Consider the following 27,716-nt stretch of genomic DNA (forward strand, 5'->3'; position numbering starts at 1 on the left):
TATCTCCTGCTACAGTCAATGGGAATTAAGTTCCTAGAGGGTATGATTTGAGCTCAAGTTCCCACCCTGTGACTCAAATTAACAGAGTGGCTAGTAACCCTCTATGGGTAGTTTCACTGTTGCCATTCAGAAACTCACCATGAGCCAGCAACATATTTAACTTTTACTTTGCAGCTACTAAGATACAAACAGACTCATTGGGGCTTCCCAGTCAACAAACAAAATTTATAAGGAAGCAGCACATCACCACAGAAGAGAGACCCAAGGAAGCAACAGCTGCTCCCAAGCTACAGGCAGTGAGCAAGGTCTGGAGTGCAGACACCCGCTAACCAGCAGCAGCTGAACAGGTGACTTAAGGGGAGTTCAGAACCAACTGACAACCAACCCCTGCCCTTCTTCCCCACAGGGAACATTTCCTCAGACTACTGCTCCTACACCTAGGTTTTCACTCTTTCTAGTCAGTTTTTTAGTAAATTTACATACTCTGAAAAGGAAGGACAATAGCTTTGTATTTTAAAGATAAGTTTACAATTAAAATAGAAAACCATTTTTAAAAGTATCAAACAAGGTCAAATTAAGAAACTCCCTTCAACGTATTTTGGATCTTCAACCTAAAAACAGATGACAAAGCTCCAAAGCTCCCTTCTCTTGCTTGTCACATTAAACACTATTTCCAGAATTTCAGAAGAAAACAGTAGTAGAATGTAATTCTTTGAATTACCACAAGTTAGATAATGAAAAAGGGTAAAAGTATCACCAGAGAGTTTTAACCAAAAAAAAGTCTCTACTACTCTCCTCTGAAAACCTAAAGTAGTTAAGTAAAGAGTAACTATACAGCTTATACTAAATGAAATAACACCAGCTCCCCAAAAACCATTCTGCTTAGAATATTTACATTACAATTCTGAACTAAAAAAATCCAGTATCTGCTCTGTCCAGCAGCAGGACACTCAGGCACACACGACTCCTACAGAAATCCTCTCCCATACTTACTCTAGCATTCAGGTACCTTCAAGAAGTGAAATATGCAATGTCCAGACTCAGTCTTAAGTCTCTAACCTTCTGTGTAGCCAAGAAAAATATGACTGGCTTAAAAGATCTACACAGAAGTGATTTTAATTTGGCTTCTGAGTTTAGAAAGTTTACTTTGGCCGTTTTTTTCAAACTTCTTTGCAACATGAGGCATAGCTCTTTAGGCTAATATACCAATGGAATTTGCATGCAACCAAGTAATAAAGAGAATAGACTTCAAGGTTGAAGTTGTACACCATAGTTGCATGTGTCACAGGCACCACAAAATTGTGTGAATCAGAAACCCTGTATGTGCCACAAGACCAAATGCACTTTGGGTTCAGCATTCACCTCTACTGAAATGGACCAAAATGATCTTGGTATAAACACACCAACCTCAACACTGATCCAGCATATCTTGCTTCTGTCCTTACAGTCATGGTTTTGGAAGGTTGCGTTTGTCCCAGATAGCTTCCCACTGATGACTGAAGTAAACACGGACTCATGCTTAAAGAAATAGTTCTCTATGTCTGCTGGCAAACTCAAATAGTAATGACCAACAGGCTAGTGGAATGAGCAATTCCCAGTTTAGGCTGAGGCACAACAAAGCAGCAATGCAAACAAATCTTGTTTCTCACTGATACATCAATGAAAAACTTCCAGAGCCTGAAAAGACTACAGTCTATAATATATGAGAACACTGTTACTAGACTAAAATTTCACCAGTGAGGTATAGTAACAACGTAAAATATACTACAGCCTTCACTGGTATTACAAGCATCTAGCTCATTTACTCACTTGTTCTACATAAACCAGAGTAGTAGAAAGAAACTTAATACCACCACCACAGCTCAAGTAAAAATGACAAAGATGAATAACTACTACTAACTGTACTGTATTAGAAGCATTTCTTCAAGTACCAGCCCATTTAAAAGTACATTTAAAAGAGCTTCTTTGCCAGAAAGGATTTTTCAAGATATTCCCCTAAAGAGATTGACAGTGCGTGCCACACGTAAGTCAGAACTAGCACACCATAAAGCTAATGCACTAACACAACACAGCTATTCTTGCCATGTTCTGATAATCCTCAAACATAAATTAGAATGATTTAGATGTTTTGCAAGATTGCTGAATACATTTCAACTAAAAATGTATTCTTTTCTTAAAATCTAAGATCCAAAACTTCTCTGCAGCTCACTTTTAAGGCAGGCTATTTTGTTTCTTCTTAGCCTGACAATTTCTTTACAAGTCTTTATTTCTTTGTCACTAAGCATTAGAGCAAATTTTTTGCAAGACAGATTTTTGATTTTCCAGTTTCATGCAGTTGATTAAGAAACTTTTTAAAATTGTAAATTTTTAATTGTGGCAGGAGTTTTGAAGTGCTGGAAGGAAGCCAGGACAAGAAAAAAAAAAAGAACCGTTTCTATACAATTAAAAAGAGCATCATAATGAGATGCATTCTCATTACTTCTGGGAACAGAACAATGTAAGTGCTTTCACCCAATTAGCTTTTCAACTTGCAGATGCCAAATGACATTTTTATTTTCAAGATTTGCAAAACCATTTATTAAAGAAATTCCCATTATTTAGAAGGATGAGAAAACTTCAAAGCTCTCAAAACTGAATCTCTGCCTAATTTGAGAAAAAGATAAGGGAATAAATTAAGGCATGTTCTTGCAGAAACAAGCCACGTATCTGCTACTGAAGTACAGTATTCAAATGGTTGGTATGCAGCTTTTCTCTGAATACAGAAAACTAATGCGACCTGTCTTACCTATCAGAATTCTTTTTTAACTGAAAAAGTTACAACTAATTTAGGTCAGTTTATCCTGACCACAACTGCTCTCTGTAAAGACATCTGTTAATGTTTAAGATCACAAACAGTCCCTTAAAAAATAAAAACACAAAAGCACTTAGCATGCTGTCACAAGTACTGCTTTGTTTCTTGCTCAACTGCATCACACCATCCAGCAGAAGCCTGGAAAGGCAAAAATACGAGCATAGCCATTGTCCCTGTGCACACAAAGCGACATAGGGAGTCTCCTCTCCAGTGGCATCCTGAGTAGCAGTTGCTCTGTCAGGCTGAGAACAGGGGAGCAAAAGGGAAGTCCACAGTGGGGCTGCAAAAGAAGCAGAATCACACAACTGATGACATACAGATGTTCCCACGTCCGTTCAAATGGGAGTGCTGAAAATATTCAAACGGTCGGCACTTCTCTGCACTTGCTACATTCAGATTTAATTGCACAGAAAGAATACTCAGAGCTGGTGATAATGGTGGGTTTGAGAATCCATTTGCAAGAATAAAGGAAGCAGAACTGCTTGCACCCTACAGCAAAAAAGGTATGAGCAGTAAGTTTCCACACATTACTGGATTTTCTCTTATTTCTAACCACACAGAATAACAGTGAGCTGCAGTTCCCTTCCGGCTGCACTTCGGCAGATCTGACTCCAGCTGCAGGCTGAACAGCGCTCAGGATCTGTTCCTCTGCAGGCGGCTGTCTGGGATAAGTTACCAAAAACAACAGCTGAGCTGAACAAGAGTTGACTCCTTAAGTCAGTCACAGTGTTTAGTGCCAAACACCTCCTTTTAGGAAGCTGATGAAATATAATCAATAGGTATATGGAAGTGGACCAGGTTCCCCACAGATGAGCAGAAGTTGCAGCCATTTAGAATTACCCATCTCTCTGCTGTTTTACTTTTCCCTTTTGTTACTGCAAAAGCCCTTGCAGTTTATTACAAATTCTGAAACAATGTCATTTAAACTGGTGGCATATTTCCAACCCTCCCCACCCACCCCACGTTGAATTGGACAGTGGAAGAGGGCAGGATAGATTAAGAGACAAATGTAAAGCCATTCCTTGCTGTGAATAACTCAAAGAATCTTTTCCAAGTCTTCCATTTCCTGCTCCTTTACCACAATTCCCAAGCCTCACTGTAATAATTAACATTTCTTGACAGAAGTGACACTTAGTTTCAGTGTTCTTCCCAAGGAACCACAACTCATTTTGACCAGTGGATCTCCACATCATACCTTTCTGCATCTTTAAAGTATCCCTGATCTCAGCTGCAAATAAGTGTTTATATAAAACTTCTTTTTCCAAAGCCCCTATTCATAGATCAGTCCTTAAGTAACATACATTAGTTACATCTAAGGTTTTGATTTCAGAAATCAGATGTTGCTTTGAAATAATGTTCAGGCAAGCTCTTCTGTTCATGAGCTCTTTCAGAATATTTTGGAAGTGCACAAGAACCACTCTAGGGCTACAACCTTAAGGATTTTCATTCCTCTTTAGAACAGATGGGCCGGAACTAATTCCCTTTTCTCTAGCTATTTTTTCCAAACTTTTTTCTCTTCACCCTCTCAAGATACTTTTGATATTGAAGGGTCCAACGTGAAGATAGAAGTACACTCATCAACATTAGGAATCTACAGAATAAACAATTTTATACAGGGTATAACCTTAGCACAATGAAAAAAACCCATTCAAAACAGTTACTCTAATCAGTTACATAATGACTTAAACTATTTGTCACCACCTTCAAAACTTCCCACCTTGCTAAATACCCAAATTGTGGTGCCTGTAACTCCTATCATATTCCCAAACCTGATTCTTGTACATCAAAAGTAATAATTTCTCCTCTGTATTAAGAGATGTTACAGCATATTTGTTTTTAAGGCTTTTAAGATACTTCCACCGTGACAGCGAGAGCCAGGGTTCCCAAATGTACCAGCTTATAATAGACCATTGACAACATCAATAAAAAAACTTCAGTCCTGTGCATACAAAGGTGGTAGAATTTGCTCCTTGGTCTGGTCCAGCCTGGACAGAGCTCATTGCTGCTCAGTCTCTTCTACCTGCTGCCTGTTATCCTCCAGATCTCTTGGTGCATGTTTTCCCCTGTGACTCACTAGTTTCTTGGAACAGAGACCATCTTCTTCACTGAAAGAATGCTCAGCATGTAAGAGATGCAGCTGCAAAAATCACACTGACAACAGCTCTGGACAACACTGGTTAATTACACTACGGGTAAACGTTAGCCCTCTGCTTTAGACTGGATTCAATCATGTCTTGTTAAAAAAAAAAGAAAAAAATGAAGAGCTAAATTAGAAAAGCCTTATCAGCACACCCAGCTTCATGTATTTGCCTTTCATTATAGGACACATTTTCCATGGAAGTTAACTTCATCTGTAGCCATTTGGCAGATGCAAGTTTAACATCTTCAGTTGCTCTTGGTTCTCTGTTTATTCTGCTTAGAAAAAAAAAAAAAATCCCATGTGTCCTTTGATATTCTGCTTCCAAGATGCAGTAGGTAAGTAATTAAGGCTCAATATATTATCAAAATACTTATCTATTAACGTTTTTTATCCAAAGCTAAGTGCATACTACAAAGCTCTGTCCATGCTGATAGCTTGATCTGTGGCATGAAAAACATCTCCTAACCAAGGAAATTAACCAAGTAGGTATGTCACAAGCCAAAGGTGAGTTCTTCTTACTAGAACACATCTTTCCTACAGACTATTTACACACAGTGGCCAGAGAAAATGTTATCGTTCCTCCTCACTGGAACATTTCAGCTGTGCACCTATATATACATCTAGATACACTTGTACAGAAAGCATGGACTGTCCTAAACACTATTATAAAACAAGCCCTGCAAATACAGTAATTTATTTTTTACAAAATGAAAGCATCTATGCATTGTTCTAGACAGTGAGGTCCTTCAGTGGAATATATAGTTACTTTGAAATAGAAGAAATATATTAAGCCCTAAGGCATATCAAGTGTTAAATTGGGAGAAAATCATTGGCTTCTCAAATAAAATTAAGATGTTCCTGCACTTCCACCTTAGTTGAAGATTCAAATCAGTTAAATGTTTCTTTTGCCAAGAATAACTTAAACTATTACTCCTGCAAATACAACTTAAGTCTACAGTCATAATTTTAAAGTTAAAATTTACAAACCCTAAAATCTAGGAATATTAAGGCCACGTGGTTACAAAATATTAATTTTAAAACAAGCAATAGCTGTTCACATGATTTAATGAGGATAGCCTGAAAAGGTTTGCTTTTCTAAGCAGAAAAACTTTGATTTGCTAGCTTAAGCAAGCAGCATGGCAAGAAAATGGGCAACCTGGCCATTGCTGGTCTTACTATGAAAAACCATTTGGTACCTCTAAGCATGATAAACTACATCTTATATTCCAACTAAGAATTGAGTAAAGCTGCCATTTCACTGAGGAACCCGCTGTACATCGATTTAAAGAGATATTTAATAGACCCCTCTTCTCTCAGTCACCCAGCAGCAGGTGATGCCACAGGTCTTCAGGCACTGCATGTGCATTTGATGTACCTGAATATAAAGTGTAGCAATTCCTGCCTCTGATGCTGTAAGCCCCTGAAAGTGTAGCTCCCGTTATTTTCAAATATCTATCAGTTCCAATTTATCACCCTTGTACTTTGCATAGAAGATACATAATGTTGATTTTGCACTATAATTTTACTGTTAGTCAAGAAAGTGTCAGATACTTAAAAACATGAACAATGTGAACAATACACAGCTTCTCCCTTTAATACGTGTTTGCAATCTGTAACAGACTAGTTCGTTAGCATTTAGTTAGAATGTTATGTAATGGTTGAGGTATTTCTAATAAAAACAGTCTATTTCTGTTAGCCTGTTCTTCATAGACATAAAAGCTGTCTTCATCTGATTTTTATTACGACTTTATCTTCCTCTGCTCTTTATGCATTTTTTAAGACTTCTGTGCACTCCGTTTTCATTTCACCAACACAGTATTATTTCCTCCCACCTCCTCACACAAATCTCAGCTTTTATTTTCACACCTGCTTTCACCCATGATAAGTTTCTACGGGGTTTCGTGAAACCCAGACCCAGAAAAAAATGAGGGCATGAAACTGAGCGAAGAAAATATTTCCTACAGAAGATGAACAACTGGTTCTACCAGTAAAACACCACTGGCAGTCCCGTCATTACAAGCTTAACATCCATCCCCAACTAGTGGAAAGGTGGTGCATTTTCAGGGCAGAGGTTTTTTTCCCCCCCTCAAACCCTCCATTACTGTACAGGGCCTCTAAAGACGTCCCACTCTTTCTTCAATGGAAGGAAGAGGAATGTTTTTTCTTCGCTCACATCTCCAATACACTATACAAGGGTTTATTCCTCTCCAAGAGGACGCTATGCAAGGGTTTAATCCTTCTGCAAGAGCTACCTTTTTCTTTTTATCTCCACATCTAAGCCTCTTATCCACACCACCCTTATATGGTATATTTAGACTACATTTTCCACCCTCTCTCCACTTCCACATCACTCCCATTAGTTAGCCTGGAAAATATTCTGGAACAAAGGGCTTGCACTTTCAGTGGCTTCGGACACCCGGTTGAAGTCAACCCCATACAACATACCCACTGCTCTGACTTACATTTTTTCTCTTAACTGACATATAGCATTCACTTGGACAGAACAAAATCTACACAACAGCTCCCTTCTGAACTGCATCATCTTTTCCTTGCTTGCTCTGCCCTGTTTCACTTTCCCTAGCAGACTTCAGGATGGGGGAGAAACAGGAGAAGATGCATACCATAAATCTGTATGATCGAACAAGGACTAAAGCAACCCAAACTAAAACTGATGTAACTATTTTGCTCTACAAAAGTCTAGGGTTCCTGTTATGAGGCCTAAATGAGTAAAGAAGTTATAAATTGCCACTAAACTGCACAGAGACAGAACATTCACATTAGCAAGACTCACAGAAGTGACTGTGTATTGATTTATACATATCTTACAAGCTCTTACTTACAAAGTGATAAACTTTATGCAGGAAACATATATACACTAAGGCAGAATACTAGGTGAGAGTAGAGTCCTAGTCTCCACACACAAGCACTGGCCTATGAGAGAACTAAATTCTCACTTCACTTTAAACAGCCACCTCTTAAGCCGCATCTCCACCAAAGTGGTCATAATACTCATGCACTGAGCACAACATTCTGAGGACAAATTGCCTTTCACTGAACATTCACCAAGTTAAAAGAACTCCCAAAACTTTGAGGTTCCTTAGTCCCAAGGAGACTGTGGCAGAGTAACATTAAGACACCCCAAAATTAATGTTGAAGAAAAATTATCTAGACTACGTAATTCAAAGAAAATTGACAGCCATTTAGCTCCTGGCAGTCAGTATTAAACGGTAATCCTTTTGTTTCTCACTGATGGACAAATGAGATCATGTCCTGTTTCCTCCCCCCTTCAAAAGCAGTTTCTTGTCTGAGCAGAGCTCTTAAGACAACGAGTAGGCCTGATACCTCACTGCAGAAGAAACAAAGTTATTAAAAATTAGAGTCCTGTCCCTTCTGTTGGAAATAATGCTAATTTCTACTAACATACCCATCTGACCCCAGTAATCAAACAGCAACAAGGAAAAACGGTCCTGCCTCAATGATACAGAGTTCAAGGCCTTTCACAAAGGAGAAGCTTAAAAAATGCATGTGCAAGACACAAAAGGGAAAGAAACAGAACAAACAAAATGTTCCATTCAACGCCCAGCACCACGTTCTCATGCATGTTCCCCTTCCCCATAAGGAGGGCCTGAACCAGAAACTACCCAGGCCATCTTTACCCCAAGATTTTCAACCTCTGCATCCCTCTATGCTGGCTCCCATTATGCCTGCTGCATTCTGCCCACTGCAGACTAGCTGCCTGAATTTTAGCCGTGTCATCTAACCATGCTCTCACCATCCTTTAAGGCTATCCGTAGGAACACCCCTGATTCTGCTCACCCCACTCCTACAAATCTTGTCCCTAGGAGCAGAACAATACCTTCCTGAACCGTACTTCACTCAGTTCTGCATCAAACAACCCAGGAATAGCCTTCTACTATACAATTCAAGAACTGTGCATGAGTATTTCAGAGTTAGAAAACGAAAGCGGCGTGCCCTGTATGTACCTTCAGCATCCCGTAAGAAAAGGGTCCCCTCCCCCCCGCGTTTCTGGAGGAAAAATCACAGCCACAAAGTGAGAGCAAACGCACGAAGGGGACTGCACGTTTCTCGAGTAATCTCCCGAGAAAGAGGAGAAACCTGGAGCCGTTAAAAAAAGAAAGGGGGGGGGGGGGGGGCGGGGGGAGGGGAACGGGGGACAGGAGGGAGGGCGGGAGAAGAAAGCAGCACACCCGCAAGAGCGGCCCTCACCACCCCCACCGCAGCAGCCCCCTCCCGCCTGCCCCGGGCGAGGCCCAGCGCTGTGCCCGGCGCGGGGCGCGGCCGGCCCCAGGCGGCGATGCGGTGCGGCGCGGCCCAGCGGCGCGGGGTAGCCCGGCCCGCCCGCCCGCCGCGGGCCCAAGCGCCGCGCCGCCTCCCTCCGCCCGGCCGCGGCGGGCAGCGGGGTGCCGGCCCCTGGGGGCACCCCCTTCCCCGCCGGCTGCGGGCCCGCGGCCGCCAGGCCGGGCGGAAGCCGCCCCCGCCCGGGGCCATGCGGCGCAGGCCGCTCGCCCGCTCCTCCCGGCGCCGGTCCGCGCCGCAGGGCCGCGGGACGCCGCGGTAGAGCGGAAGCGCCGCCGCTTACCTGGCGCGCAGCGCGGCGGGCCGGCGCTCCGGCCTCCCCGGGGGCTCCCGGACTCGGCGAGGCCGCTGCCGCTCCCGGCGCCGCGACGCCGCGCCTCAGCCGCTTCCACACAGGGGCCAAGATGGCGGGCGGCCAAGCCGGCGCCAACGACGTCTGACCTCACCGCGCCGCGCGCGCGCGCGCGCACCCGCCCGCCGGCCCCGCCCCCGCGCCGCCGCTCACGTGGCCACGCCGTGCCGCAGTCGGGCGGGCGCGCGGCGCCGGGACCGGGGCGCCCTCTGGCGGGCGGGGTCGCCCCCCCCATCTCCCGCCATCTCCGGCCCCACGCGTGGGGACCGGCAGCGCCCTGCGACCGTCGTGGGGGACGGACACGGCTGGGGACACGCTCTCCCGGAGGGAAGTGGCTGCAGCCCGAGTGCGAGTGCGCAGTGCCCGTCCACTGGGCTTGCTGCGAAATCCCCCGGCAAAGGCACCCACGGGTGTGTGTGGGGGCTCTGCCTTCTCCCCGTGGGCTTCAGGGTTCCCTGCAAGCCTGAGGCTCCTCAGGCAGTGACGGGGACGCTCGCCCACTTGGATTTGTCACTGTATAATTTCTTAGGACAGGGCTCTCCCCTCTGCCACAACTCGGGGTACAGGGACCCCCCCACTGACAATAAACCATTAATAAAACCATCAGAGAAGATCGAATCCGTGAGGTTTATTTGTGGCTCTCTACTTCACATCCCAAAAGTTACCAGACAAACACAAAGATCTCTACAGTTAGTGTTTCAGAAAAATCTCAAGGTGTCGTGAGTCTTGCTGAAATTTTATGGCGGAAGCTCTGGGCGAGCCGGGGGGAGGAAGGCTGGCCCCGTGCACCTGCCTGTCCCAACATGGCTCTTCCCAAAAGTCCTCTGGAGATCCAGCCTGGCACGGGTGCAACGCAGGCACGGGTTGTGGCAGGTTTACGGTTGGACTAGATGATCTTCAAGGTCCTTTCCAACCTAGATGATTCTGTGATTCTGTTTGGGGTAAATGCTCCGTACAGCCCTTGGTGGGTGTGAAATGGGCAGGAGGAGGCCGGACACCCAACAGGGCCGGGGTCTGGGCTCCTGCCAGTGCTGGGCCAGCTCCAGCCCCGCTGACAGCACAGCTTCGCACTGTCCTCAGCTCACCTGGGACCAGGTCTCACCAGGTTTCTTCTACAGCTGGAGACCTGCCTGGGGGGTCCAGCCCAGCCGGGGGTATTTGGAGAGGAGGAAACCTGCTGCAAGAGCCACTGGCAGGGCCAGCAGCCACATCCAGTGCTGGCCATCAGAGCCATCAGAGGAGTCATCCACCACTCGAGTTCTCAAGGGCTTCAGTGTCCGGTGCCACTGAGTCAGGATGGCCTCTCTGGCCCCGCTCCACTTCCCCCGTCCCACCAGTCGGTACTGGTAGGGTGTGCAGGGGCCAAAGAAGACAGCCAGGGCCAGCCGGGGGTCTGTCAGGAGCAGCCTCAGCACACTGGGCTTTACGCCAGCACACGAAGCAATTTCATCCGTGTAGCTGATAAAACTCATCTTCAAGTTCTCCCTCTTGGATAGATCCCTTCAATGGGACATAAAAGAGACAAAATGAAATAGCATCATCCCATCTCAGTTCCCAGCTCCACGGAAGGCAAAAGCTCAGCTCAGACATTGGCCAAGCCCCAGTCTCTGGGGCCAAGCTCCCTCAGCCCCAGACAAACCTAAAAGAGCCTCTGTGGGGTTGGTCCCTAGCAGTTACGTGGGTCAGCGAATAGGCAGAAGCTTGTTTTGTCTCTGCAACCTAGTTGTGGCCCCAGAAGTGGTTTAGCATAATACTGCCATTGTTGTAATGCTCAAATACCCATGCCACATCCTTCCCCAAGGTTCACAGCTGTGGATTTGGCTGATTTTGAGAGGTAGAAGAGTAGACATTCACAGAAAAGACTGCCAAGGGGACTGGGAAAAACTGGAAGTTGTAGAAAGCTTCCCATGCTGGGAGGGACCTCCAGGATTTTTCTGCTTGAGGCCCCATCTCCCTCACAGGAGGGAGGATGTGTGCTGAATCTGCTTCAGCAAATTTGGGACAGCCTCGAGTTTGTCTCTGTTGCACCTCAGACTCCCATATTGCTGTGTAACAGCATTGTGTCTGCAATCACTGGGGCTCCTGGTGACAATCTCCGTGGCTCTGTTTTGTCCCAGATTTTCACCAGTGCCCTATGAGCCAGTTCTCCCTTGATGGCAGACCTAACCCAGCCTGAACCCCGCCTGGCCCGAGGTCCCCTCCTTGCTTCTGAAAGCTGCTGCAAGGCAGCACATCCACCATCACCCATCCCACAGCCTTGAGGACACGTTTCAACTGCCTGTAAAATGCCAGTGCCAACAAGGCAGGATGTTAGCTCCCATGTACACAACAGATGAGTTCAAGCCTTGTCTAATCCTTATCTTGACCTGTCAAAAACTGCCACCAAACAGTCCCCTATCCACATCACCTGACTCTTAATTGTCTGGATGCGGCTTGGCCCTGACCCCAGCGCTCCCTGCTGCCTGGATTTGGGAGGGAGAAGCCACGAGATGGCACCCTTAGTCTGGAGGAAACCAACCTCCATCTTGACATGCTGGGAATAAGGACATTGCTTGGAGGTCTGGCGGAGGGGACCTGCAGGTCTTGGGTCTTGACATAAGCTGCTCCAGAGCACTATGCCTTTGGTGTCTTGGTCTATCATCCATAAAGGAGCCACAACAACATATCCTCACACCTCGCTCTGGGTGGTGAGGGAATAAATGCATCCAATAATAGTTGAGTGTCCTCAGTGGGTCCCTCCCATGACTGCCATAGGGCCCCCCCTTTCCCTGGGGTTATCCTGGCACACGGTGCCCATCGCGTCATGAGCACAGGAGCATCATGCACCTTTTGACCGGCGGCTTCTTCTTCAAAACATCAGCTATCATTCTGCTGGTGGGAGGGAGCTTGTTCCAGCCTGAGAAGAACAGAGAAACCAGAGACCTTCAGCAGCACTGTAAGCTGAAAAGTTCACCCCCTTCCCATGCTCCCAGCCCCTTTACCGAGAGCGTTCATGCTTGCTGGCTACAGCAGCGTGTGTGGAGCAACAGTGATATGGGGATGCAGCTAGGGGCAGAGGCCACGGTGCTACTAATGCCTGTGGCCACCATGGACATTGTAGCAGGAGTCAAAATATGCCCTAGACTCTGTGGACAGCAGGTCAGGCTGCCCCAAACCTCCCACCACAGCAGATTCCCCCATTCTTGCAGCCCATCTCCCACCTGCAAAGATCCCTGTCACCCAGCGGGCCTGCATTTCTGCTCCCACCATCACAGAGCCGGTCAGCTGGACTAAGCCGATGATGGCCAGGGTTGGCTTTTCTAGCTGGGGAGGGAAGATGCGTTTATAGAGTGAACGGTTATCATCGAAGAGGCTGCGAACTGAGTCTTCGAGGAAGGGAAATGAGAAGATGTAGCCTGTGGCAAAGAGCACCACATCGATGTTCTCTTCGGTTGTCCCATCTTCAAAAACAGCAGAGCTTTCGGTGAACTCCTTCACATTTGGCTTCAACACAATGGTCCCAGAGAGGAGGCAAAATGGCAGCTCTTCATTGACGATTATCTTAAAGTTGGAGCTTGCAGGTGGAAAAGAGGACAGCAATGTTAGCATCTGGGAGGGACCTGAAATGTCTTTTGTGGCCAGAGTTCCCCTCCAATGGTTTGTTATTCCACAAATATCCCCTGAAATTAAAAATTGAGCATTTCATGCCATTAAAACCCCCCTGACCAACCAACAACATAGTCATAAAAAACACCTTTTGGTGGAAGCCAAGCCATAGTTCACGTGGTTAAACCATGAATTGCACTTCCAAAACTTGATCCTCTTCATGAGGGCTGATGGGAGAATCCAGTCCAGAAAATGGTTGAAGCGAGTGGTTCTGACCATGTCCAAGGGGAAGCCGTGGTCTGAGACCCGGCTGAACACCCACGTGTTGCTCCTGGCGCTGAGGAACACCTGGGGGAGAAGGCAGGTCTCAGCCTCCTGACCAGACATCTTGTTGCTGGTTTTGCCCTGAATGGCAAATCCTATCTCCCACATGTGGGAGCCGAGAGGGTTATCCCAAGGGAAGGAGACGGTGTTTGGATGAACCGAACAGCTCATGGTAGCTTCTGCAAAGTTCCCACAGCTGCTGAATGGCCACTCCTTAGGTGGCCCAAACTCACCAGGAATTGCAGAGCTTCTTCAATTGCCCTCAGTCTGAAGTGCTACTTATTGAGAAACCTGGTGGGCAAAGCTTCCTGCGCGTACCCCAAGCCACCGGCTCCTGGGGTCCCTGGCCAGGCTCAGCACCACCATGGAGCTGTACCTTCGCAGCCACGCGGCTCAGCTCCACGGAGAGGTCACCACCGGTGTTGCCAATGCCAACCACGAGGACCCGCTTTCCCCGGAAAGCCTCCACCTCTTTGTATTCCCGACTGTGGAGGTACTGGCCTTTGAAGCATGTGTCAATACCTAGGCAGAGAGCAGGGAGCATCTCCTACATACATTTGCTTGCCACAGACTCATGCCTGGACCCTCTGTGGCCCCTGACCCTCCACCTCCCACCTCTGCTTGCAGCTGAGAAGCCCATGGAGGTCTTGGCTCCCTGGGTGAAGCCACCCTCCTGCTCCTCCTCAGCTTGGTCCTGCTTTTCAAATTCTCATGCAAGAGCTTGGCTGCATCTTTATGAGGTGTTTTTCCCCATTCCTGGGAATACCCCCCACCATTCCCATGGGGTGAATGTCCCGCCTGCCCCAGTGTGGGAGCTTTGTGGAGCAGGAAGGCTCGCAGAGGTAAAAGGAGCCAAGGGACCCATGGGTGCTGGGTGAAGCCCCACGGGGCAGCCCCAGCCCGCCCACTGACGAGGCAGGGCTTACCTGGGAAAGAAGCCAATGGTAAGTAGGGCTCCTGGTAATGGCCGGTGCAAACCATGACGGCATCGAAGATGTGTGACTCCTGGATGCCATTGGTCTCAGTGACCACCTCCCACTGCCCCGAGATGGCGAAATCCGGGCGCTTTCTCACACTGAGAGCTGTCGTCTTGCACCAAAGGCCAACAGAACAGCAGTCAAGGACTGTGCCGCAGTTTGGAGAGGACCTGCCTGCAAAGGGCTGGAGCTGCCAGGGGCAGGCTGAGTCCCTGGGGAGCTGCATGCCACTGCTGAAGCTGTTAAATCCCACCCTGCACCTTTCCCCTGGTGATGGCGTTGAGGGGGGAGATGCACCAGGCAGCCCATGTTCAAGCAGCCTAATTTAAAACATGGAGCCAAAAAGGCTATGTTCAGGATGCAAAAGGCACGTGGTCCTCACAAGATCGCACACAGCATTGTCCCATCCCACCTGGGCGATGCCCTGCTATCTGCAGCCACTGATGGCTATTCTCCCCATGGTGTTTGGGGTCCTTGCTCACCTTGAAGCGTATGTGTCGCAGGAGGTCAAAGTGCTGGGCATACATCCGAAAGTACTCCAGGAGGAGGCTGTGGGGTAGGAAACTGGGAAAATTCTCCGGGCAGGGGAAGTCGCTGAAGCAGGACATCTCCTTGGAGGTGTTAGTGATGACCGAGCGGTACACGCTGACCCTCCCGCCATCCCTGGAGTCCTGTGTGAAGCCAGTGGTGCCGTTCACAGGTGTGCAGGGAAGGACTTTCTCCCCCCAGAGTATTTGAGTATTTTTCTGCCTTGTATTCAGATACAAGGAATAAACCAGGACCAGCATCTGGTGACCATGGCTTCTGCTCCCTCCATCTTCTTCTCCACCTTGGAGTCAGGGGGAGCCCCAAGCCTGGGACAGGGACAGTCCCCGAGGGCATGGCCACCATTTCCTCTTTGCTGCAGGCAAAGGGCATCTGAGGGAGGGGACAAACGCAAGGACAATCCTCCCCATGAGGCAGAGCCCACTGACCGTGTAGCGCCAGAGCCCCCCGATGTCCTCACTCCTCTCGAAGCATGTGGGCTCCAGCCCCTCATCCAGGCAGCACTTGACAGAGGCCAACCCGCCAGCCCCGGCCCCGATAACAGCCACGCGCCGCACCATGCTGTCCTGCAGCAGGCTGTGGGCCAGTGTGTGAGCAACTGGAAATAAAATAGCCTAGGGATTAGCAGAAACATCAGTCCCTTCTTCCCATCCCCAAACACCCCATGTCTTCTCTGGCTATGGGTGTCCACAGAGAAAAACTGTCCTTGGAGAAAGCCATCGCCAGCTCCTGACTCGAGCATTACAGATGGATGCTGCTCATTACCCTTCCTGCTGTGCTAAATACACACTGAGGGTCCAGTGATTCCCCTCCTGCAGGCGGGGGAAAAGGAGCCACTTTTAAACCTTACTGCACTGCTGCTTCTATTATTCCCTTTCCTGGCCCAAACCAGGGCATGCAAAGAAGGGGAAGGGGCTCACAGCTATCTGCTTCTGCCTGCACAAAGTGATCCTTCTGAAACCTTTTCAAGAAACAATTTCAGCTAAGCTGGCTCATTTTCACGCTTTCCTTTTAAATTTCCCATTAAAAGGCATTATCTTGAAAACAAAAAGGGTTTTTTTTTAAAAAAAGTGATGCCTGACTGAGCAGGAGCACTGCGCAGTGATTCAGAAGTTAGACAGCACCATGAAAGTGTGGCTGGGATTACAGAATATACAAAAGGTAAGAAACCCAGGAAACGCAGTGTATAAATGGGAGGAACTCAAAGCTTGAGCTGTGTAAACTGAGCTGCACCAAGCTTGACTGGGAAGCAAAGAAACTAGGGAAAAAATGAACCCACATGAACTTTGATTAGATAACAAACACTCCTACTGCAGAGTCTGAAGAAAGAGTAATTTATAACTTTTTTTATACCTATTTTGTGTCAAAAAAGTAAGTTAACATAAACAGGAACTGAAGGAAACTGCAGAAAGCCAGGGAAAAATGAGTGAGGTGCAAAACCCCCTCTGCATCCAAAAGCCCAGCCTTAGCCACTCCTTGATCTGCAGAAACAGGGCAGGACATACCAAAAATCGCCCACCCCCCATTTCCGGAGCCTCCCTTGGCTTTGGGAAATGGTAGCGACGTGCCTGAGGCGCTAAAGTCACCCCTCTTTTCCAGCGCTGCTTTGCTCTGGAAGGTCCCCGCGACACCCCCTCTCCCCACACCAGCAGCGAGGCAAAGCCAGCAGCAAACACCAAACCCCAGAGAGCTGGCTGCCCATTTTTAAAGCCTGCAACACCCAGCCAGAGAGAAACGAGGACCAAACCTTGAGAGGTGGAACTGTGCCTTCGCTGTTCAGGCTTCGGCCGAACTTTGCTTCGAGTTTCTCTAGCCACAGATTTAAAGGAAAGGCTGAAGTCCGGGCAGCTCGCCCCAGCTCTTGCACCACTGACCTTTACACCCACACTCCCCTGCTCTGCTGTGCTTAAATGCGCTGGCAGCAAGTTCTCAACCTCCCCGCGGTGATGCAGGGTGGAAATCCAGACCATAATCCCAAGGGAGCTGCACTTGCAAGGACTCCTGCACCGCAGCTTGCTGCTGCCCCAGCCCTGGCAGCAGCTTGGGGTTGTCCTGATCTGTCCCCTCCGTGTTGTGCCTGTACTGGGCAGGCGTTCACTCGGCATCCCCGGAAAGTCAGTGGAGCACACTCCCTTTGGCCACGTGCTAGCAGATGTCATGGATGGGGGACATGGTGCACAGTGCAGCCTCATTTTTGGTGAGTGATGAAAGCCCTTGCAGCCCCAGGCTTATGGGTTGCCCACAGCACCTGCTGGCACAGCCTCAGCCCAGGCATGGGACCCCCCAGCTCTTCCCATGCACACAGAGAGACAACAAGGCAGCAGCCGGCAACACGCTCCTGCCACAGCCGATGAGGTTTTATTGATTGAAAGTCTCTCCACGCGCAAAACAAAGCCCCAGGTGGTGGGGAGTGCAGGGAAGCAGTGTTGGGAGTGCTCAGTCCCGCAGGGTACCAGCCCTGGTCTCAGAGTTGACAAACCACTGCAGTCAGGGCCCTTGTGCTGGAAAGATGCACTGGTTCAACCCAAACTGGGATTTTTGGGTCATAGGGTTTAAGGTTGGAAGAAGGGACAGCCTGACCTGCATACCCAGTCCACATAACCCCTTGCTGGACTAAGGACCCCAGTTCCCGGGTGATTTGGGGCAGGGCTGGGCACCTGTGCTCCTTTCCATTTGTGACACCCAAAGCCATTTTTGCTAGTCTTGTCCTCATTGCGTCCTGGCCAGTGTGGTCCAGGCATGGCCATGTCACACAGCCATGCTCTGCTCATGGCAGCAGGCAAGAGAGCAGCAGAGAGGCAATAATGCTGGGGGGAGGCTGCCATCCCCCACTAGTCAGGTCTGAAAAGCTGTGCTTGGGAGTGAGCTGCAGCAGAGAGAGGTTTGTGCTGCTGGTTAAAGTTTTAAATTGGTTGTGATCTGGTGAAATCCCTTTCTTCCTGTCCCGTGACACTCTGTGGAACTGTCTGACCCGAGATAACATCCCCAAGGACAAGAAAAAAACCTAAACAGGCTCTAAAATCTACTGGAAACCAAAAACCAGGGCAGCCAGGAGCAGGAGAACCCCCACCACAGTCAAGAGAGAAGGGCAGAGGCTGGAGGAGCTGGCGGGGACTCGCGTTCTCGTGGGCTTCAGGGTTCGGTCCCACTGCGTGAGGATGGCCTGGCGTGCCCCCTCCCAGCGCCCCGGGCCCCCCAAGCGGTACTGGTAGGGGGTACAGGGGCCGAAGAAAATGGTGAGGGCCAGCCGGGGGTCTCTGCAGAGCAGTCCCAGCACGCTGGGCTTGGCGCCGATGAAGGAGGCCAGCTCATCCATGTAGACCAGCCACTCGGTTTTGAGGACTTCATCAAAGGACAGACCAAACCTTAATGAATTGGAGAAGAAAAAGATGTGGGAGAAGGATTGGCATCAGTGTGTCCGAGAGGAACTGGAGGTCAGATCCTCTGCATCCACATTGTTATTGCATCCAAATGCAACGGGATTCCTCTTAGGAAAGCACTGGGTGTATGTGCAGTGGGAACCAGGGTCTGTCTGGGCTCAAATCCTGCCCAAGACACAGCACATGTAAAGTGATGCTGGCTCTGGTACACACCCTTCTCACGTGCATCAGTTGCTCCTTCACTTCATCACCCACAAGTTGTGCCCGGACCCCCTCTCTTCACTTTGGTAGACTTTTTCTAAAAGACTTTGTCAAACTAGTTTTGTTTGTTTTGTTTGCTTTTTTAAAAACTAGTCTCCCTTTGCTCTCTGCAGAGAAGTGTGCAGCGTGAGAAAGGTGGCACCCTTTAGTTTCCCTCATTCTTTTTCACCGAGTATTGCAAAAAGACATGGTGACTTGGGGAATTGCTTCCAGTTCACCTTCTCTGCAGAATTCACAGCTTCATGTCTCACCTTTGGTGGGCTGAAAAAGGCCACATGTGTTTAGCCTTGTATTGTACAGCAATTGTTCTGTTCAATTCTGTGTTTCACTCTTCTGTGCCTTTTCTACTATAGTGATCTAGGTGAACCATGGATTGATACACCACCCAGTTTCCTGGTTTTATCTCATTCATTTCCTAATATTTCTTAGCCTTTGATCTGACCTTTTGCCTGCCCGTGAACCACATGCTGGTGTGCTTAGACACCTCTTCACAGCGACTCAGATCTCCATGCTGAAAGGTGAGACAATTTGCATGTACACTTCAGGTTGGCTTTTCCCCCCCCTGCTGAACTACTCTGCATTTATTACCACTAATTTCTCTGCCATTTTATTTCTCAGTCTCTGGGGACCCTGGCACACTTCCCCAACTACCAAGCAAGCTTTAGTCTCAACTACCCTGAATTGATTTATTCCTGACATCAACAGTCAAAATAGCAGAATCAAATCAAAGGTTACATTGGCTCAGCGCAAGCCAATAAGGGGGTGGCTAGATCTCAGCTTCCCCCCCTCGCCTCTGGTATACAGGCAGGGAGCAGCTGCAGTGTGAGCTGTGTTGCTGTCCCCTAAACTGCAGGGGCTTTTCAATCCACCAAAAAACCTTCGGGGCTCTGGGAACTGGCTTACCTTCGCACTTGGTTTTTCTTCTTCTCGTTTACTTCCTTCTCCATAAGAGACTGAGGAGGCAACCGACACAAGCCTAGAAAAGAAGAGAGCGTCCTGCATAGTTTAACTCCTGGAAGGACTTGGGAACTCATTCAGCAGTGCAAAACATGGGAAGCCCTTCCCCAGGAGAGCAGGAAAGACTCGTTCCTGGATTTAGCTCAGCACGGGCAATTCTGCCAGAGACCAGCCCTCCATGGTGGTAGAAATTCACCTGCACTTTTTCCTGCTCTTACAGATTTGTGCTGTCAGGGCATGGCAGATGATGTGGGGCGAGATGGGTCATGCAAGCCCCAGAGAGGATCATCCCAAAGAGAAACCCCAGAACTTCCCCTGGCTCTGTGGAGAAGCCTTAATGCAGCCCTCCACACCAGCCCAGTGGGAGGTTATTATTGTTATTTTTATTAAAAAACCCCAAAGAGTTGGTTTCTTTCCTCACCCCAATAATTACAAAAAATTCCTCTCGTGGGGAAATGGGACTCTTCTCCTCTGGTAGTCATGGTGGAAAAACCATCCTGTTCCTTACAGAGTAGTGAATTCTGCAGGGATGGATCCAACACAGTATCTTAAAGACAACTCTCATCTGTGCATCCCGGTTTACATATCCATCTCTATGCTCTGACTTCTAAAGTATTTTAGAGAGAAAATACTGTCTTGAACAACTTAGTTTAGACCATGGTTTGCAGGCTCAGGTGCAGGACCGCACATCAGCTGAGTCACAGTAAGGAATGCAGTGCACGCTCTTGGCTTGCAGCAGGCAGTGGCCAAAGCACCAGGTTAATGGGCAAAAAAAGTGATTTAAGGTAGATGTCATGAACTTGCATGTAGCTTGGACCAAGCATGCACTCATGTTGCTGTAGCTCAGCTGAAGAGAAATAACTTGAGAAGCCTGAGCCCTAGAAATGCTTCCTTGTCCACTTTGAAGAGAGCTTCTTAGCTCTGGGGTTTCCAAAGACAAAAATCCCTCTTGGTGCATGGAGGGGACAAGACATGTCCAGTTTGAACTGTGTTTTGGTACATGGGAGAGCTCATGTTAGCTCTCCTACCTTTGAAGACACGGGTCACCCAGCGTGCTTGCACCTCTGTCACAGGCATCATGGCTCCTAATGTCTTGATCAGCCCAACGACAGCCAGGGTGGGCCTCTGCAGGTGGGTTGGGAACACGTATTTGTAGAGGGATGCATGCTTGTTTTCCACCTTGATGACTGCTTCTTCTAGAAATGGGAAGGAGACATTGTAGCCCGTGCAGAAAACAACAATATCGATGGGCTCCTCCTCAGGGCAATTGTGGAAAACAACCGAGTTGTCCTTGAATTCCTTCACGCCCGGCTTGATGGTGATCCTCCCCGTCAGGATGTAGCTTGGCAGGTCATCGTTCAGCACAGGCTCGCGCACCAGGCAGCTGTGGAGAGCCAAGGGGTTCCGAACGTTGGAGACCACAAACAAGCCCTGCCAGTGCCCCTGCTCCCACCCTCGGCCCTCCAGCCCTAAGATCTGGTGTCACTTGCTCTGAGCTAACAGCCCTGCCTCCCCGCTCTCCAAACACTGACATGTTTCACATTTGCACCAATGTCACCCCGTCCCACAGCCTGAGTGACTCATGGACATCTCCTGCCTTCTTCCTTCATTCACTCAGTTACCCTTTAAACCATCTCTTTTCAGAGCTGATCCATGCTTTAAACCTCCCTCCTCCTCTTTTCCCAGAGAGCCTCATGAAGAAAACTCCTCTGGTCCTTCTTAGTGTGCTCCATCTCACACCACAGTTTATCTTCTCCTGCTGGGCTACAAACTCCCTGCTGGAGATCACTCCAGTCTGGGCATTGGTTGCTGCATTGGTTGATGTTGCTTGCTGGAGATCTCCCTGCCTGCAGCACAAGCCCTGTGACACCACCTGTGGTGGGAGCCACCAAGAAATACCTTTGCTCTGGTTGAAGGCCATAGTTTTTGTGATTGAACCACTGGTTCACTCTGTAGTTAATCAACCCCCATGAAAGGGGTCTGGGGAGACTGTTTCTTATCAGGCTCATAAGGCGAGTGTTGTAAACCATGTCCCATGGGTAGCCATGGTCAAACACACGGCCAAACACCCAGGCACCTCGGCTGGTGCTAACAGTCACCTAGGAGAGAGCAGAGAATCAGCGATTCAGGTGATGAATTTGCTGCTTTGTCTTTATAAAGTAAGCCCAGAGGAGCATGGCACAGACAGCTACGTAATGAAAAAGCAGCAACAGCATCTTTAAGACCTCCCGGCAGCTGGAGATGGAGAGGACAACCAGCTTGCTTTCAGGGTAGGTTTTTGACCAAGAAATACAGGTTCAGAAATACTGTTTGGACACCATGCAGGGTAAACCCAGCTTGCTCTCCCTGCGAGGATGGAAAACGACCTATTGCCCCCATCATCACCCTCCTTGCACCTCTGGGGGGTGGTACCTTTGTGGCTACACGGCTGGCCTCCACCGCAATGTCCACGCCTGAATTGCCCATGCCAACCACAAGGACACGCTTCCCCTGAAACACGTCCGGATGCTTGTACTGCCGGCTGTGAAAGTACTGGCCTTGAAACCTCTCAATGCCTTGGGGAAAAAGAAACAAAGCTTTTAATTACTTGAGCATTTGTGGGTTTTGTTGGGAGAACTGGCATAGAAACAATGCAGATGGCAAGAGCAAAGAAGTGCAATTGCTGGCCACCAGGGACTCTGCGAGTTCCAGCCCTTCATCCCACGCACACAGATTTGGTGCTTCCTCTCCAAAATGGGATCTCACTCATCCCTGTGCAGCAGCGAGCAGGGACACGTGTGCTGGGTAGGACTTAGAAGACAGTTATATACAAGAGGTGTGCTGGTGCAGTCTTGGGATTCAGCCTTTATGGGATGGGGATGCAAAGGTTCAGAAAAGCCAGTAAACCTCTTCTCCTGTCCTATGAGTGGCTTCAGAAGCATTTGACAACGCTGATGACAAGGCAACTCTCTCTATGCTGACAGCTGGGGAAATTCATCACAGTAGTGATGAATACAGCCCCGTCAAAGATGATGGCACTTCACTGAGAGGACCTTGTCCCATCTCAGATACAGTGCAGACAGTTTCTTTGAGGCTAAACCATCGTACCTTGAAAGTTTGCTCTGAAGTGACCAGTGCCTTCTGAGGCAGTTCATGCCAGGAGGTTTAAAAAGCAGAAGCAAGAAAAGGAAGGAAGCATTTTCCCCGAGGAACCACTAATCCTTCTCCCCCCAGACCCTGGAAGCAGGTAAACACAGGCAGCCATGTACCATACCAGGAAAACAGTGCAGGGGGAGGTATGGCTCAGAGAAATTGCCACTGCAAACCATAACAGCATCGAAGACGTGCAATGTCTGCTTCCCCTCTGCTTCTGTGACCACGTCCCACTGGCCCGTGGTGGCAAAGTCGGGGTGTTTACGGATGCTGACAACAGCGGTCTGAAATGTGGAAGCAAAGCAGAGTCATCACTGGAGCCTGGCATGGGCAGGGAGTGGGTCAGTGACAGGGCACCCATCACTCACCCCAAATTTGATGTGTTTCCGGAGGCCGAAGTGCTCAGCATAGCGCTGGAGGTAGTTCAGGAACTGGGCATTGGGCAGGAACACCGGGAAGTCCTCAGGGTAGGGAAAGTCAGAGAATGCCGACATCTCCTTCGAGGTGTTGCTGATGACTGATGGGTAGAGGCTTGGCCGACCAGCCTCGATGTGCTCCTGGTATGGCACCCCAGGGTGCATCAGTCCTGCGCCCTGGGGTGGGGACTGTCCCTCCGCTCCCCTTCCCCTGGTCTCAGGGAGGAGAGCTGGGAGAGGTCAGCATCCAGCAAGCTCTCGCTCACCTTCCCCACCCACTGGAGCCCGGCTCAACCTGCTCCCCAGCCTGCAAGCCATGGAAAGGGAGGACAGGCACCGCCAGCTCACCGTGTAGCGCCAGACTCCCCCGATGTCCCGGCTCTGCTCGAAGCAGGTGGGCTCCAGCCCTTCATCCAGACAGCACTTGGTGGCCGTCAGCCCACTGACACCCGCGCCCACCACTGCCACTCTCATCCTTGCTGTCTCCGCCAGGCACCTGGGCTGTGAACGGGGCTTAACCTGGGAGAAACCCTGCAGTCAGTCACCACCCTCTCAGGGAGCAGCTGCTGGCATACCCTCTATAGGGGATTTCTCTATATGCCACCCCCAAACCTTGCATTCCTTTTATCAGCATTCTGGGATCTTCATTTACAAGTTAGATTAAATTAAATCTTAATTTTCTCTATTTTTAAATTATTTTTTTTTTAATAAATCCATTCACTTTTACAGTACGCTTGCCAGGCTGTTTCCAAAACCCTGCAGTTGCCCTGGAAACTTGCTTTGAAAGTATGTAGTTAAGCCACAACTCGCTGCCAATTTTTATTTACAAGCTGTGTTTAAACTATTCCTCCTTATCAGTCTTGCAAATATTTGTATTTTATCTTTGGAGATCTGCCCCTGCCCTTCTCAGAAAAGAAAACAAAATGTGCACTGGGGCTATTCGATCTGCATCACTGACTGGGTGCTGTCCCCCATCCCTGGGGAACATGGTCCTGACTTTGACACAGCCACCGAGGCTGACGGAGGGGCTACGGGTGTAGCACACCGCAGCTTTAGGGGTGCTTTTGTGTCTGTCTCCTAAAGCCGCCCCTCTGGGGAGGTCTGGGCTGGACAGACAGGCTGTTGCAAGCCTGCAAACGGCTGCACCCTGGGGCTCGAAAGGCAGCAGCCCCCCCGGGGTTGACATCCAGCCCTACAAGGCTTCCAGGGCTGCTGTGGGAATGATGGACCTGAACCCTTGGGTTGGACATTGCCAGAGCGGGGACCACCACACAGGGGCCCTGGGGGTGCTGCTGCACCCCCTGGTTTAACCCCAGTGCCAGCAGGGAGCACCCTGCTCAGCTGAGTTATTAACCTGGCATACTGGGACGGCACTACGGCTGGGTGGCACCGGCTCCTCTGCCCTGAGAAGCACTTTCAGCTTCCACCAGACACAGAGAATGGTGTATTCATCAGGAAAAAAAAAAAAAGAAAAAAAAAGTCTTCAGTAGAAAAATGGGGTCAGACACGGTATTTTCTAAAAAATACCAAATTCCCCATGAGCAATTTCATCTTTCAGTAGGAAAGCAGCACCTAATGAATACACTGCTTTCCAAGGTTGGAATGAAAACTGCACTTTTTCCTTTTTAAATGAAGAAAGTGCTGGCATAAGCTGCTCATCATTAACTGTCTGGGGGGCGGTTGCATGGTGGGAATTATATCACAAACATCTCCCAGCTACCTATGCTGTTTACTTCCCCACCCTTTTGCAGAGAAGCTAGAAATAACATCCAGGAAACACTGTCTCTGTTACTGCCACACTTTCCATACTGTCCCTGCAAGTATCTGTAGCAGCTAACCTCAGAAGTCTCAAGCCTTGGGATGCTTGTGTGGGGCAGGGAGGAATGAAAAGCCTTCGCAGTCCCCCAGGGACACTTACCTCCCAGCCTTGGCCGCCTGTGCTCCGTCTCTGCGGGGAAAGCCCCTCTTGCTCCCGATTTATAGGCGAGACGCAGCGCTTTGGCAGAGGCAGGGGAGGGCGGGCGGCTCCCCCCGCCCCACACGGCCACCCCACTCCCACAGCGGTTGCACAACTGGGGTTTATAGTGGGAGGAGCAACTGGACTCTCCTGCTGTCATGCAGGGTGAGCCAGACGGCCAGAAGATCCCTAAAGGGGATTGAGTTGGTGGGAGAGACCAGAGCAATCCAGATGTGTCCTGCAGTTGTGCAAGGAGAACCCACGTGTGTGGGGGTGGCTCCAGCTGGGGGATCTTTTCACATGCCTCATGACTGCCATCCAAAAGGGAGCCAAAGAGGCCAAAGAACAGCAGAGTTTTGGCAGGACTTTGCACCCAGGGCACCTTCCGAAAAAGAGAGCTGGTTTTGCAGTCACGGCTCACAGGGCGCGGAGGCTGCGTCATGCCATCGGCCACACGTACAGCTGCCAGTGGTGGGCAGGAGGCTCCCCATGCAAGTTAGGAGAGTGTGAAATGGCCACAAACACCAGTGTACCGAGGTCCTAAGCACAGAGAAAGTGGAAACGTTAGCTGAAATATCAATGCAGGACATAGTACCCATCCAGGTATCTCCCAGGGGTAAACGATCATGGCAATGAAGGGGGAAAGGGTGGCTTTGGATGGGGCTTTGCCCCCAGCTACTCAATATATTTAGGTGAGAAACTATGAAATCTCTGCAGATGAATACATCTGGACACAGAGGCAGTGGAGAGACAGTTGATAGAAGACTTGGTCTTTAGGAAAACCAGTGTTTAGAAAAAGGCATAGTGATACGTGTGCCATGGGGGTGACAGCAGATAGCTCACTGAGGCTCTGCAGTGTGAGTGCAGAGGGTGTGGTGAAAGCTGCCGGCCCCATCAAGGCATCTCCTTGCCACTGACAAAGACACTCCTGCAGCAATGGGCCCAGATTGATAGCAGCTCTTTAAGTAGTTTGAATAACTGAGGAGACTGCAAGGGAAGGGAAGAAAAAAACATCTGAGGTCTGCAGAACAGAGAGCGGTAAATAAAGCAGCTCCATCCAACAGACTCAGAGCCTGTGTTCAGGTCTGCAGAGGCACGAGATGGGCCTGTAGCTGGCAGTTGAAACTAAAAGTGGAAATAAGATGCACATTGGTATCAAGGAAGGTAACTAGCCATAGAAAAAGTCTGCTGAGCTTTGTGGTGGACCCAGGCACTTGAACAAAACATGTTTGGCTCATGAAGGGACAGGACTCATGGCCCCTGTGCTGGGGCACTGCTGGGAGTGTGGCAACCTGGACTGCCACCCATCTGCAGCACCCACAGACAGACATCAGCCTTCTCAGGCTTCTCTACCCCAGGATCTCCCACTGTTTCTGCCCAACACCTGGCTCTTGGGTCTGCCCCTGGCAGCACATATCCAGTCTGGGGCTGGCTGTACCAGCCATGTTCCAGCACAGCGTGGCGACTGGTGGCTGAAAGTGATGCTCTTGTAGGGGCTGGAGCTTATGAAATCATACTCATTCATTTGAGGTCAGGTTCCAGACCAGTGTTGGCAGCATGAAGAAACATTGAGATTTTGCTCTCCCAGGCCACTGGGACACAGTTACTGAGGTAAATGGGCAACAAGCCTTGCACATCTTGGATGCTGTTGGTGTTTGCACAGGCTACTCCTTCCAGCTCTCCCTCCCTCTGGACTCTTCTCTAGATGCACAAAACCTTGCACCTGCAAAGATGCTTGCCAGCACTCAGCAAAAAAGAGTAGGGAATTCAGAGGCCAATATTTTGTTCTCTATATGCTCCTGCTTTTCTGAGTTTCCTAGCAGCCATCCAGGTGACTCACAGTTACAGAGACACTGTGGCAGATGCCCAGGAGTGGTGTTAGTGCTTGTAGGAGGGCAGTTCAGAGAAATTTTTTAAAAGAACAAGTTGTATGTTGTCATAGATGAGCTACTGGCGTAGAAACAGGGCCAGATGCCTTTGCTGCAGCTGCTTACAGCAGTGGTGGCTCTGGCCATCCCTGGTAGGGAATCTGGTCTGGAGGTGCAGAACAAGATGCAGTGAGTGGTACCATATGAGTCTAGGGTAGAAACACCTCCAAAGCCTCAGTGCCCTGGGATTAAAACTCACTTTCCTGTGGTTTGCCTCAGGTCTGTGGTGTTCCCCTCCACAAATACCCCTGCAATGATCTGGACCAGGTATGCAGAACAAAGTATTAGTGGAGATGGACAGTGTGATAGCAGAGAGGTATTTACTGTAATTATGCACATGCATGCTCAGGGTGCTGAAAAGCCCTTGGAAACACACAGGGAAATTCTGGTTGCTTTATTCACCTCTGCTGCTGGCACGGCAGGGGACAGCATCCTGGAACACCCAGGACCCATCTATCCAGCTTCTCTCCAGGGACAGTCTGTGCGGAGCAGAGAAGAGAATAGAAGAGACAACACATCAGTGGGTTTTTATATGTTCTCAGGGCTGGAAAAAGCCTTCATTGCTTCATGTTTAAGCAGAGCATTGCTTGGTA

At 49.1% G+C, this 27,716-nt stretch overlaps 3 protein-coding genes across 6 annotated transcripts in view; all 3 read right to left on the minus strand.

The window, feature by feature from the left end:
- Nucleotides 1-9,732, minus strand: part of PRRC2C (proline rich coiled-coil 2C) — a 76,514-nt gene extending 66,782 nt beyond the window's left edge. For 2 of the 3 annotated variants that reach the window (XM_074832877.1, XM_074832876.1), the window contains exon 1: nt 9,592-9,732. The gene's annotated coding sequence lies outside the window, so the exon portion shown is untranslated. The remainder of the gene's footprint in view (nt 1-9,591) is intronic. The other variant, XM_074832875.1, reaches the window with a different exon arrangement.
- A 536-nt stretch (nt 9,733-10,268) lies between these two features.
- On the minus strand, nt 10,269-15,700 carry LOC141926674 (dimethylaniline monooxygenase [N-oxide-forming] 4-like). 2 transcript variants are annotated; one of them, XM_074832880.1, is made up of 9 exons: nt 15,521-15,700; nt 15,029-15,217; nt 14,496-14,658; nt 13,946-14,091; nt 13,394-13,593; nt 12,861-13,213; nt 12,487-12,556; nt 10,746-11,160; nt 10,269-10,592 (listed from the first exon to the last, which is right to left on the minus strand). In XM_074832880.1, the coding sequence occupies exons 1-8, from the start codon at nt 15,650-15,652 to the stop codon at nt 10,773-10,775; spliced, it is 1,641 nt and encodes a 546-aa protein (XP_074688981.1). In that variant the 5' UTR covers nt 15,653-15,700; the 3' UTR covers nt 10,269-10,592; nt 10,746-10,772. The 2 variants fall into 2 exon arrangements, with proteins under 2 accessions (XP_074688981.1, XP_074688980.1); XM_074832879.1 differs by having other exon boundaries at nt 10,269-11,160.
- Nucleotides 15,701-17,428: 1,728 nt separating this feature from the next.
- On the minus strand, nt 17,429-25,259 carry FMO1 (flavin containing dimethylaniline monoxygenase 1). The gene is made up of 9 exons (XM_074832881.1): nt 25,157-25,259; nt 23,587-23,757; nt 23,191-23,379; nt 22,944-23,106; nt 22,103-22,245; nt 21,590-21,789; nt 20,719-21,074; nt 19,637-19,709; nt 17,429-18,457 (listed from the first exon to the last, which is right to left on the minus strand). The coding sequence occupies exons 2-9, from the start codon at nt 23,710-23,712 to the stop codon at nt 18,115-18,117; spliced, it is 1,593 nt and encodes a 530-aa protein (XP_074688982.1). The 5' UTR covers nt 23,713-23,757; nt 25,157-25,259; the 3' UTR covers nt 17,429-18,114.
- Nucleotides 25,260-27,716: the final 2,457 nt, after the last annotated feature.

The sequence above is a fragment of the Strix aluco genome, chromosome 8, assembly GCF_031877795.1.
Source record: "Strix aluco isolate bStrAlu1 chromosome 8, bStrAlu1.hap1, whole genome shotgun sequence".
NCBI lineage: Eukaryota > Metazoa > Chordata > Aves > Strigiformes > Strigidae > Strix > Strix aluco.

Coding starts and splice junctions, on each gene's coding strand:
- FMO1 (XM_074832881.1), bottom strand. CDS start 23,712: ATGAGAGTGGCAGTGGTGGGCGCGGGTGTCAGTGGGCTGACGGCCACC. Junction 23,107..23,190: donor GGAAACACATCAAATTTGGG/GTGAGTGATGGG, acceptor TCCACATTTCAG/ACCGCTGTTGTCAGCATCCG. Junction 18,458..19,636: donor AAGAAAAACCAAGTGCGAAG/GTAAGCCAGTTC, acceptor CAATTCATTAAG/GTTTGGTCTGTCCTTTGATG.
- LOC141926674 (XM_074832880.1), bottom strand. CDS start 15,652: ATGGTGCGGCGCGTGGCTGTTATCGGGGCCGGGGCTGGCGGGTTGGCC. Junction 14,659..15,028: donor TGCGACACATACGCTTCAAG/GTGAGCAAGGAC, acceptor CTTTGGTGCAAG/ACGACAGCTCTCAGTGTGAG. Junction 13,594..13,945: donor TGAGCCGCGTGGCTGCGAAG/GTACAGCTCCAT, acceptor CTTCTCCCCCAG/GTGTTCCTCAGCGCCAGGAG.